Raw genomic sequence first — 13,847 nt, forward strand, 5'->3', positions numbered from 1 at the left:
TCAGGTGAACAGCATGCATATTAAAATTTGAGAAGTACCACTCTAGACCACTGTAGTTGAAAAGTATAGGTGATACAAGGACCAGGGTTCAAATCTAGACTCTGACACTTTATTATTCATAGGACCTAGGGCAAGTTTATAAACTTCCCAATTCCCTCATCTATAAAACTGAAACAATAGTAACAGCAGTTCCCTCAAGGAGCTGCTATGATGACTGAATGGAAATGCACATGCAGCATTTGGTGGACAGCAAAGTAACATGACTAGGGGGAATGTACAATGGCACAGCAGCTGTAAAAAAACAGTATGGCAGATCCTCAAGCTACCATATGATCCAGCAATTCCACTTCTAGGTATATACCCAAAAGAAGTGAAAGCAGTGACTCAAACAGCTATTTGTACACCCGCGTTCCTAGCAGCCGTATTCACAATAACCAAAAGGTGAAAGAAAGCCAACTGTCCACAGACAGATGAATAAACAAAATGTGATATTCACATACAATGGAATATTATTCAGCCTGTCATTATGCTCAGTGAAATTAGCCAGTCACAAATGAACAAATATTCTATGATTTCTTGGACAGAACATCCCAAGAGTTAGGCAAATTCACAGAGATAGAAAGCAGAATATTGGATGCCAGGGGCTGGGGAGTGCAGGGGTAAATGGGGAGTCAGTATTTAAAGGGGAGAGTTTCACATGGCAAAGATGACTCTGGAGATGGACGGTGTTGACAGATGCCCAACAATGTGAATGCACTTAATGCCACAGAATTGTATACTTAAAAATGGTTAAAATGATTAAGTTTCTTATGCATATTTAACTACAATAATAAAGGAGTTCACTAAGTATCTCTGCATTCTTAAAATTAGTCAAAAATATGCTGTGATGATCTGAACTTTTTTTATTTAAATTTTATAAATGTACAATATAAAAGAGGAAAAGTACTCAATGGCTTTTTGCTTCTTATTTTTCATTAAGGAAAAGAAAAATCAACCTCCCTCTACAGGAAGACTTCCAATTTTTCAAACTGAAAGAATTCTAATTAATATAGTTGGAAATAGGAGTGGAAGAAGAGAGAAGTAATTACAAAACAAAGCAAAACAAAACACACAAAAAAAACCTTGTTTAGGTGCTTCTTCCTCCTTTTTAGTCTCCTCATCCTCTAAGCTGGGACTTCCCCGGGAAGAGTTGTCCTGTTGGCTAGAATTTTTCAGTAGCACAGGATCAATCTGTGCTTTCAGGAGGGCAAGAGTCTCAGCCAACTCGTTTCGATTTCTAAATAAGGGAAAAAACAAAACAGCATAAAAATCTTAATTCTGTTCTAAAGAGCTTTCAGAATAATACCTGTTAGAAATTAAAATTTAAAAAAGAAAAACACACTTAAGAACATCCAAAACACTGGTACACCTCATCTTAATTAACCTTGAATCTAACTATTAGGAATGAAAGTATACGAAAATACATTATTTTCCAAAAAGGAAGGAATCTATACTCGCTATTGATTAAAATGGCAATGCAAATCTCTTTGGCTGAAAAGAACAGTAGGAACAAAATTAAACAAAAATCAGAGTTAGATCATTTTTAAAAGTCCTATGCAATCTCTAAAGAGTACAAAAGCAATGTAAAATTTCCTTGAAGAAGCATTTTTTTAAACAAAAATGATTCATATTCTTGATACATTTCTAAGTAAGAACTCTGTTCTACCTAGAGAAAGAATAATATTTGATACTGTTATAAAATTATGATCCAGGTCTTTCTGAGTAATTACAACAAAGTCAGCTCTTATAACACAGTTAAAAAACCTAAGAATTTAGGAATCTGAATGTTGTTCTGTCAATTACAGCTTACAACTGCAGGAAGGGAATTCAATTTGAATCAAAAATACAAGAAAATCCCAAATACATAAGATTTAACTTACCAAGTCTCTATTTTTAATACCCAGACGAGAGCTGTGATAGATGGTTGATTTAAATGCCACCTACAAACAAGAAAGCTCACTTGGCTATTTCACCTTCTCAGATAAGCAATGTGTAACAGTGAAGAGAAAAAGGAAACCCTGGACTAAGAGATGGAAAAGTCAGTTCTAGATCTGCCACTGAGTTAATTAATGAACACCATAATCTTCCCATCTGTGTTGTCAAAACAGTGTGTATGCACCTCTAATCCTATGTAGTTCCTATTCAGATGAAATTACTTCTGTTCTTATCTGTCATGCCACACATGTCCTCTATCCTCCTGTCCCCTGCCACCTCCATCCCAGCTCAACTCTGGTGATTGCAGAGACGCTGCCTTATGAAGTAGGCTTTTTAAAAAAATTTTTTTATTGTTATGTTAATCCCCATACATTACATCATTAGTTTTAGATGTAGTGTTCCATGACTCATTGTTTGTGCATAACACCCAGTGCTCCATGCAGAACGTGCCCTCCTCAATACCCATCACCAGGCTAACCCATCCTCCTCCCACCCCCCTCCCCTCTAGAACCCTCAGTTTGTTTTTCAGAGTCCATCGTCTCTCATGGTTCGTCTCCCCCTCCGATTTCCCCCCCATGAAGTAGGCTCTTAAGTAAGGAAATATTTAATGAATAAATAGAATTCCTGTTCCTAACCTAGATGGCTATGTGCCTCTGGACAAGTCCTCTATCTTCACTAGGCTTCAGCTTCCTTATCTATAAAAGACAGGATTCACTCGAATGTTATTAAAATGGCCTCCTAAGGAAAACAATACCTTTCAGTAATTAAAATGACAATCATTTTGTCATTATGTATGGAAATGAGCACACAGGTTTATACGTATTATTAATATTGTGTATGAGAATGAATTCACAGGTTACACATATTACAAATAAAATGAAGTTTTAGAATTTTAATAATCTAATAGTAGGAGGTCAGATTAAGACCTTTCAGAATCCTCTCTGGCACTGCCTCCACTTCACAAAAAATAACAGTAAAACTTAGATACATTAAAAAAATTTATTTTTGGGATGCCTGGGTGGCTCAGTCGGTTAAGCATCTGCCTTCAGCTCAGATCGAGCCTGCTTCTCCCTCTGCCTGCAGCTCCCCCTGCTTGTGCTCTTCCTCTCTGACAAAATCTTTAAAAAAATTTATTTTTGGCAAAGTTCCTATTTCCTAACTTCATTACACCAACCTGCTTCTAACCTAAGGCTCTATCCACTTAATGTTACTACTTCTCTTAGTACACTAAGAATTCCATATGTAAAAAGTGCCTCAACCTTCTTGTTATTTTTTGAAGTCATTCTGGGAACTGAATATATTTAAATTGCTCACTATACCTATTTTAAAAAGCTTCTAAGCATTAGAAGAGAACCAATACTGCTACAAAATCCATGTCAATTATTGGACTAAGAAACAATGGAATTTAGCAGAAAAATTTACTGAAGAACTCCCTAAAAAGCTAATAACCTGGCTACTGTGTCAAAATGCAAGCTTATGTAGTCATATGCTATATGAAAACAGAAAACTATCCATCTTTGGAATTCTATTTTGATCTAATAATGAGATTTAGTACGCGAATTATTTTTAAAAATCCCAAATTTGAACTAGTCAGAGATATAAATAAACACATATTCAAATTATACCCAAAATTCTTACCACTATCTGTAGGAACTCTGAAAATAGACTATGGACGATAACAATTCAGTGTTCTGCTCTCTCTCCCTCCATTGCTGGCTTTGTTTGCTCTAAAACATTTCTTCACTCAGGTGTATTAGATATATCCCTCCAAAATACCATGCTCTCTCAGGATGTCAGGTGTCTGCACTTTTGCTCTTAGCCTGGAATGTGTTCCGCATGCCTACCCCCAACTACCCTTTCTAAAACAAGCATAGGATGAATAAACAACTGTGGTATATCCCTACAGGTCAATATTATTTAGCCATAAAAAAGAACAAAGTACTGATTTAACTACATAAATGAACTCTGAAATGACTGTGCTCTCCAAAAGAAGCCAGACACAATGGGCACATATTGTATGATTCTGTTTATGAAATGTCTGGAATAGGCAAATTATAGAAACAGAAAGCAGACTGGCAGATGCCACTGGCTGAGTAAAGGGAGAATGGTGATTAAAACTGCTAATGTGGTATGTGGTACAGGATATCTTTATGGGGTGAGGAAAATGTTCTGGAATTTGACACTGGTGGTGGCTGCACAACTTTGTGAACATATTAAAAACCACTCAACTGTATTAAAAACAAAAATGAGGGGTGCCTGGATGGCTCAGTCAGTTGGGCGCCCAACTCTTGGTTTTGGCTCAGGTCATAGTCTCAGTGTGCTGAGATGGAGCCCCGCGTCAGGCTCCACGCTCAGTAGGGAGTCTGAGATTCTCCCTCTCTTCCTCCCCACTCCCTCACCCACTGGTGTGTGCATGCGCATGCTCGCTCTCTCCTGAAATAAATACATCTTAAAAAAACAAAAATGACAGTGGCTTGGACAAGGGGATGAGGAATGATCACACTGGATACACTTTGCATAGAGCTGTTTGGATTTGCTGATAGAGTGGATGTGAAGTGAGAGAAAAAGAAAAGTCAAGAATGTGCCCCCAAGTTTTGGATCCAAGCAGGTGAAAGGATGTGACTGCTATTAACTGAGATGGGACAAATATGTTGAGGTATAAAGGTTAGAAGGTCAGATTAACAAGCAGACTGACTTTGACTAAACAGATTCTAAACTCTTGTGTTTTACTATCTGTACGTAAATTTAATTTAGACTTTGGTGAAATGGAGCATATCATCCTAATTATTATATTGTGGAATATGATTTTTTTTCCTAGTCTAAGGGTTGTTCAGAGTTAAGACTCAGTGGTAGGGATTAATCCTTAAAGAAGCAACTGAGCTGACAGTACAATACCATAACAAAACAAAACAAAAAAAACAGACAAAACAAAAACAAATCCAAGCATAGACATCATCCTCTGCCAAGTATGGGTTAGGTACTGGGTCCTAAACAGCACACCAGAATGATTTCCATCACAGATCACATTTATGACCCTTTATTATCATTTATTACTTCCCTGTCTCTTTCTCCCGCAATTTGGAACTCCTTAAGAAACTGCATCAAGTGTCTGCATTTCCAGAGCACAGTACAGTGTGAATATAGCAATTCTTTTTTTTTTTTTTTGAAGATTTTATTTATTTGACAGAGAGAGACACAGCGAGAGAGGGAACACAAGCAGTGGAGTGGGAGCAGCAGCAGGCTTCCCACTGAGCAGGGAGCCAGATTTGGGGCAGGATCCCAGGACCCTGAGATCATGACCTGAGCTGAAGGCAGACACTTAACCAACTGAACCACCCAGGTACCCCTGAATATAGCAATTCTTTGTAAGTATTATAGTATATAATACTTTTATATCTTTTTTCATTTGATTCCAAATTAATGAGGTGACAAAATAGGGAAGATAATGGAGAGTGACAATATTTCTTATGGGGGCCAAGAACCTGAAGGAAGACAGACATTAATGAGTAATATCAACAGCATTAGTATCAATAACAGAAGTTAACATTAGTAATTACTATGTTCCAGGCCTACTCCAAGCACTTTACATGAACTAGTTCATATAATTCCAATATAACCTGATTAAAAAGGTACTAGTGTTACCCCCATTTTATAGAGGAGGAAAGTGAGACATTGCAGAGAGGTACAGTAATTTGCCTAAGGTCACAGTTAGTACAGATTAAAGGCAGAACTCAATTATAGTCTGACTTCCAAGACCATCTTCTCAATCACTGTGCTATACTAGCAGCATATGGTTTAGAAATGTCTTTGACAGTTTGTCATTTTGGATACATAAAAACTCGACACACTGTTTAGAATTCGGCTTTTTGAAAATGATTGTCAAATCATTACAATTCTTAAAACATTTTTATTGAGGTATAATTTACATACTTTGAAATGAAAGTGTTCTTAAGTGTTCAGTTCATCAGTTTTGACATTTTGGTTGCTTTCAAGTTTTGGCAAGTATGAACAAAGCTGCCATAAACATTTGTGTGCAGGTTTTTGTGTGGACGTAACTCTTTAACTCCTTTGGGCAAATACCAAGGAGTATTTGGTTGCTGAATCATATGGTGTTTAATTTTATAAGAAACCATCAAACTGTATTCCAAAATGGCTATACCATTTTGCATTTCCACCAGCAATGGTTGAAAGTTTCTGTTGCTCCACATCCTTGTCTGCATTTGCTGTTGTCAGTGTTCTGGATTTTGGCCATTCTAATAGGCGTACAGTAGTATCTCATTTTAATTTATATTTCACTGATGATATATGATGTGGACCACATGAAAAGTGTAATCTGTACAGATATACAAATACATGTGTGTATTTTCCATCTGTATATCTTCACTGGCAAAATGTTTTAAGGTCTTTGGTCCATTTTTAAATCAGGTTGTTTTCTTTTTTCTTTTTTTTGAAGATTTCTTTTGAAGAAAGAAATAATCTTTCTCTTTTATTTTAGAGAAAGAGAGTGTGACCAGGGAGAGGGGCAGAGAGAGAGGGAGAAGGGAAGCAGACTTCCCGCTGAGCAGGAAGCCCAAGGTGGGCCCAACCCCATGACCCGGAGATCATGACCTGAGCTGAAAACAAGAGTTGGATGCTCAACCAAATGAGCCACCCAGGTGTCCCTTAAATCAGGTTTTCTTATTGTTGAGTTTTAAGAGTTCTTTGTATATTTTGGATAATAGGCCTTTATCAAATACATCTTTGGTAAATATTTTCATGGATTGTGCCTTTGGTGCTATACCAAAGAAGTTATTGCCAAACCCAAGATCATCTAGATTTGCTTCTGTGTTATCTTCTTGGAGTTCCATAGTTTTGCATTTTCTAAGGTTTATAATTAATTTTGAGTTATTTTTTGTTAAGGGTGTAAGGCCTGTGTCTAGATTCATTGTTCTGCATATGGCTATCCTTTTCTTTCCAGCATCATTATCTTTTCTGCACTGTACTGCCTTTGCTCCTTCATATGGGTCTATTTCAAGGCTCCCTATTCCGCTACACTATATATTTGTCTAGTCTTCTTGTGTGTGTTTGTGTGTGTGTTTTTTTTAAAGTAATCTCTACACCCAACATGGGGCTCAAACTCACAACCCTAAGATCGAGAGTCACATGCTTCGCTGACTGAACCAGCCAGGTGTCCCTTTATCTGTCTCTTCTTTTCACCAATACCACACTGTCTTAATTACTGTAGCTTTATATAGGTTGTGAAGTCAGTTAGTGACAGTCTTCTAACATAGTTTTTCTTCAATATTGTGTTGACTATTCTGGTCTTTTTGCCTTTACATATAAATTTTAAAATAAGTTTGTCAATATCCACAAAATAACGTGCAGGGGTTTTGATTATGATTGCACTAAATCTATAGATTTTAAGTTGGGAAGAAGTGACATCTGGACAATATTAAGTGTTCCTATTCACAAATATGGAACATCTCTCTGTTTATTTAGTTCCTCTTAGGTTATTTCATCAGAGTTTTGTATTTTTCCTCAGATAGATTTGTTCATATTTTATTAGATTTATACCTAAGTATTTCAATTTTGGGGGAGATAATATAATTGGTATATTGTGTTTTAAATTTCAGATTCCACATGTTCACTGATGATATATAGGAGACATTTGTGTATTAACCACATCTTCTGCCACCCTGCTATAATCACTTATAAATTCCAGGAATGTTTTTTTGTTAATGCTTTCAGATTTTCTACATAGATGATGATCATGTTATGTGCACATAAAGACAGTTTTATTTTTTTCCTTCCCAATCTCTATCTCTTACTCCCTTTACTTCTCTTAGTACATTAGCTAGGACTTCAAGTATGATGTTGAAAAGGAATTTTTGAGGATTTTTGCATCTATGCTCATGAGAAATATTGGTCTAAAGTTTTCCTATCTTGTAACGTCTTTGTCTCATTTTGTTATTAGGGTAATGTTGGCCTTAAAAAATGAGTTAGGAATTATTCCTTCTCCTATCTTCTGAACGAGATTCAAGAGAATTGGTATAATTCCTTCCTTAAATGATGGTGGAATTCACTAGTGAACCCATCTGGGCTTGGTGCTTTCTGTTTTAGGTTATTAACTACTGATGCAATTTCTTTAACAGATAGAGGCCTGTTCATATTTGTCTGTTTCTTCTGGTGAGAATTTTGGCAGATTATGTCTTTCAAGGAATTGGTCCATTTCATCTAGGTTACCAATTTGTGGGCATGGAGTTATTCATGGTATTCCTTAATTATCCTTTTGATGTTCATGGGATTTGTAGTGATGTCCTGTTTTTTATTTCTGATATCACTAATTTGTGTCCACTCTCTTTTTTTCTTAGTTAGCCTGGCTAGTGCTTATCAATCTTACTGATCTTTTCAAAGAATCAGCCTTTGCTTTATATGAGAAGTTTCTTCTAAGTATTACTTTCACTGAAAATTTTCAACCATAAATTTTGATATGTTATATTTTCATTTTCATTTAATTGAAAATAATTTAAACAATTTGTCTTGAGATTTCTTCTTTGACCCATGTGCTATGTGGAAGTGTATTACTTAATATCTAAATATGTGGGGATTTTAAAGATCTCTTCCTACAACTGATTTCTAGTTTAATTCCATTTTGTGGTCTGAGAGCAAACACTGTATATTGTCTAGGTATTAAATTTTCAGAAGATCAAATATAGAAAATTCTTTTTTATGGATCTCTATTTTTAGAAAAATATTTCATTTGATATTTAACTTGCAAAGTTCACATTTTAAAATTTATCAATCGTTTAAAAAGACTGACTTACAGCTTAAAAAAAAAAAACAACCCAGAATTCTAAAGACTAGATAACTTTTGTCACATATCTTCTTTTGAGAGTCAGGCAGAAACATGTTTCCAACACCAGAGATCTCCAAGAAAATTAGCATTACTTTAAAGAAATAGTTTTAAACAAGAGAAGCAGATTTTTCATTTCGCTAGTAAAAACAATATTCACCAATGAAGAAAAATATTGAAGTATAATATATTAAATAAAAAAGTCAAAATTCTATTTGCTTTACTTGCTCTTCATTTATTATCTCAGTTTCTAAGGGAATTTCTTGCTTTTAAAAAGAGTATTGCCTCCTTAAACCCTACTCCTACAAGTTTAGAAAATGCTTTTAATATCATCTATCAATTTTAAGACAATAATTTCTCTGCAATATAAAAAAGCAAACGTTCTCACTTATCTAAGCTCAGTTCTACTTTCCCATAATTTGTATCCACTGATCCTGGCTCAGTGCTTGAGAGAAATACTCTTAAGAGAAATACTCCTACACAAATCAATCCTTTAAATGTTTAAAGATAATTCTATCTCCCTAAATTTCTGCTGGATGAAATATTTTCAGCTCATTCAATCATCTTCTTTGTGGTTCTTCACATAAAGGACTTACTCTACTAATGTTCTTCTTAGAGTTTGGCATCCGAATCTAAATACCAGACTCTAGGAAGGATGTCACCAGGGCCAAGTAGGATAATGTCGTACACATTATTTGGGGTACATAATATATTTTAATGACAACTAAGATGATAATTTTGGCAACAGGCAAGAATAACACATCGCCAAAAATAACACAATGCTTTTCACATTCAACGTTCACAAAAATAAAAGACTTATATGGAAAAGACAGTTCCCCACATTTGTCAAAAGTAGTACTATTGCGTCAATTTAAAGGTAACTGAAATGCCGTGTCACAGAATATGTCAAGTATATGAAGCATAAACAGACCAAATTGAGAATTTGTGGAAAACAATGGTACTTCCCCAGAAAATATACATATTAAATAAAACTAAGAGCTACTATTTACAATAAAAGGCATTTCCACAGGTGCCTGAAACTCATCTACAGATCCCAGAGCCGTACTATATTCATTAGTATAACCACAATTTCTCAGCATAGTGCTTAATTACACAAGTCGATATACAATATAAATGTATATATTCCTCACAATAACTTTACTATCATCCTCATTTTAAAGTGCAGGAAAGAGAATATCAAAGAAATTAAGCAATCTGCCTTCAGATGGTAAACAGAGGAACCCAGATTTAAGCACAGTTAACGTTAAACACATCACCTAAACACTTCTCTCACATCATCCATTAGGGTATGATCTAATTAAAACACTGTACATTAGAAATTGTTTTAAGCATTATGACTGATCAGTAATAATTATAATTATTTTTCTCTGTCATATTTTCTTCATCTATAAAGTAGGAGAGAATATCACTTAAACAACTATGCAAGGTTGATACAGGAAACAGTAAAAGGGTGAGACATCATGAACAGAACTTCATTCAATGTATGTATTCATAGGGAGAGATGGTAAGTGAATTTCATTTCAGGACTACTTTGCTAACTTAGTAAATTAACTATATGGAGAACCATATTATAGTATGATTAAAGGGTGCTTATAAAACACTCCCCTATAAACTCATTAAATCCACATTTCTTCTTTTTTTTTTTTAAAGATTTTATTTATTTATTTGAGAGCGAGAGAGCGAGTGCAAAAGCAGGGGGAGGGGCAAAGGGAGAGGGAGAAGCAGACTCCCCACTGAGCAGGGAGCCCCACATGGAGCTCGATCCCAATCATGACCCGAGCTGAAGGCAGACACTTAACCGACTGAGCCACCGAGGCGCCCCTCATATTTATTCTTAAGGCATGAAAGTTGAGATTCCCTGACACACATAAATATTCAAATTTCCAGATTATCTCTTCAAAACATTAATAAATAATCACTAACAAAAATCTGCTAAAACTGAAAATGACCAAAATCAGAGGCTGAGTTGAAGTCAAGGAGTTTTTCATAAGCCAGTTATATATTCACTAGTTTTCCGTATTTTAGTAATAGATTTATTTATAGATCCTGATCATTTCCAAATTAATATAAACTGTGGGTATTAATGAAATAAATTCTAAGTAATTACATGGCAAAAATAAAAATTGAGACACAGAGATTCCTCTTTTTAAGATTTATATATTTGAAAGAGAGAGAGAGCATACAAGAGCGGGGGGGGGGGGGGGGGGGCAGACAGAGAGAGAATTCTCCAGCAGACTCCCTGCTGAGTGAGGAGGTGAAGGCAGGGCTGGATTCCATGACCCCAAGATCATGACCTGAGCTGAAATCAAGAGTCAGAGGCTTAACCAACTGAGCCAACCAGGTGCCCCAGAGACACAATGAATCTGAATAATGATCCTAGTGTCACTTAATGATTAAAAAATAAAGTTTTATTTTAAGGTTTTACATGAAATGTTTCCACTCAAATGTATCTATCAATACAAATAAGAGGGGCTGGCTCAGTTGTTAGAATATACAACTCTTGATGTCAGGGTTGTGGGTTCGAGCCCCCATTGGGTACAGAGATTACTTAAAAATAAAACTAAAAAAAAAAAAAAAATACAAATAAGTAACCAAGATTTTTTTTTTAAAGAAGTACTATGTCAAAAAAGGGGCATGGAACGCGGCAGGGATGTCCACTATCACCACTGCTATTCAACATAGTATTAGAAGTCCTAGCCACAGCAATTAGACAACAAAAAGAAATCAAAGGCATCCAAATTGGCAAAGAAGAAGTCAAACTCTCACTCTTTGCAGATGATATGATACTTTATGTGGAAAACCCAAAAGACTCCACCCCAAAACTGCTAGAACTCATACAGGAATTCAGTAAAGTGGCAGGATAGAAAATCAATGCACAGAAGTCAGTGGCATTCCTATACACCAACAACAAGACAGAAGAAAGAGAAATTAAGGAGTCGATCCCATTTACAATTGCACCTAAAACCATAAGATACCTAGGAATAAATTTAACCAAAGAGGCAAAGGATCTGTACTCAGAAAACTACAAAATACTCATGAAAGAAACTGAGGAAGACACAAAGAAATGGAAAAACGTTCCATGCTCATGGATTCGAAGAACAAATATTGTGAAGATGTCAATGCTACCTAGAGCAATCTACACATTCACTACAATCCCCATCAAAATACCATCCACTTTTTTCAAAGAAATGGAACAAATCATCCTAAAATTTGTATGGAACCAGAAAAGACCCCGCATAGCCAGAGGAATGTTGAAAAAGAAAAGCAAAGCTGGCGGCATCACAATTCCAGACTTCAAGCTCTATTACAAAGCTGTCATCATCAAGACAGCATGGTACTGGCACAAAAACAGACACATAGATCAATGGAACAGAATAGAGAGCCCAGAAATGGACCCTCAACTCTATGGTCAACTCATCTTTGACAAAGCAGGAAAGAATGTCCAATGGAAAAAAGATAGTCTCTTTAACAAATGGTGCTGGGAAAATTGGACAGCCACATGCAGAAGAATGAAACTGGACCATTTCCTTACACCACACACAAAAATAGACTCCAAATGGTTGAAAGACCTCAATGTGAGACAGGAGTCCATCAAAATCCTAGAGGAAAACACAGGCAGCAACCTCTTCGACCCCAGCCGCAGCAACCTCTTCGACCCCAGCCGCAGCAACCTCTTCCTAGAAACATCGCCAAAGGCAAGGGAAGCAAGGGCAAAAATGAACTAGTGGGACTTCATCAAGATAAAAAGCTTTTGCAAAGCAAAGGAAACAGTCAACAAAACCAAAAGACAACCGACAGAATGGGAGAAGATATTTGCAAATGACCTATCAGACAAAGGGCTAGTATCCAAAATCTATAAAGAACTTATCAAACTCAACACCCAAAGAACAAAGAATCCAATCAAGAAATGGGCAGAAGACATGAACAGACATTTTTCCAAAGAAGACATCCAAATGGCCAACAGACACATGAAAAAGTGCTCAACATCGCTTGGCATCAGGGAAATCCAAATCAAAACCTCAATGAGATATCACCTCACACCAGTCAGAATGGCTAAAATTAACAAGTCAGGAAATGACAGATGTTGGCGGGGATGCGGAGAAAGGGGAACCCTCCTACACTGTTGGTGGGAATGCAAGTTGGTGCAGCCACTCTGGAAAACAGTATGGAGGTTCCTCAAAAAGTTGAAAATAGAGCTACCATACGATCCAGCAATTGCACTACTGGGTATTTACCCCAAAGATACAAAAGTAGGGATCCGAAAGGGTACGTGCACCCCGATGTTTCTAGCAGCAATGCCCACAATAGCCAAACTGTGGAAAGAGCCAAGATGTCCATTGACAGACGAATGGATAAAGAAGATGTGGTATATATATACAATGGAATATTATGCAGCCATCAGAAGGAATGAGATCTTGCCATTTGCAACGATGTGGATGGAACTGGAGGGTATTATGCTGAGCGAAATAAGTCAAACAGAGAAAGACATGTATCATATGACCTCACTGATATGAGGAATTCTTAATCTCAGGAAACAAACTGAGGGTTGCTGGAGTGGGGGGGTGGGGTGGGAGGGATGGGGTGACTGGGTGATAGACACTGGGGAGGATATGTGCTCTGGTAAGCGCTGTGAATTGTGCAAGACTGTTGAATCTCAGATCTGTACCTCTGAAACAAATAATGCAATATATGTTAAGAAAAAAAAAGATAGCGGGAGGGGAAGAATGAAGGGGGGAAAGCGGAGGGGTAGACGAACCATGAGAGACGATGGACTCTGAAAAAAAACAGGGTTCTAGAGGGGAGGGGGTTGGGAGGATGGGTTAGCCTGGTGATGGGTATTAAAGAGGGCACGTTCTGCATGGAGCACTGGGTGTTATGCACAAACAATGAATCATGGAACACTACATCTAAAACTAATGATGTAATGTATGGGGATTAACATAATAAAAAATTAAAAAAAAAATTAAAAAATTAAAAAAAAAGGGCACAATATTCCTCAGATTTCTTCAGAACCCCAATA

At 36.5% G+C, this 13,847-nt stretch overlaps 1 protein-coding gene across 1 annotated transcript in view; it reads right to left on the bottom strand.

Annotated features, from left to right (window-relative positions):
- Nucleotides 1-13,847, bottom strand: part of RSF1 (remodeling and spacing factor 1) — a 165,430-nt gene that overhangs the window by 55,525 nt on the left and 96,058 nt on the right. The window contains exon 5 of the mRNA XM_021704606.1: nt 1,122-1,276. Coding sequence (XP_021560281.1) covers nt 1,122-1,276 — 155 coding nt within the window. The remainder of the gene's footprint in view (nt 1-1,121; nt 1,277-13,847) is intronic.

The sequence above is a fragment of the Neomonachus schauinslandi genome, chromosome 11, assembly GCF_002201575.2.
Source record: "Neomonachus schauinslandi chromosome 11, ASM220157v2, whole genome shotgun sequence".
Lineage (NCBI taxonomy): Eukaryota > Metazoa > Chordata > Mammalia > Carnivora > Phocidae > Neomonachus > Neomonachus schauinslandi.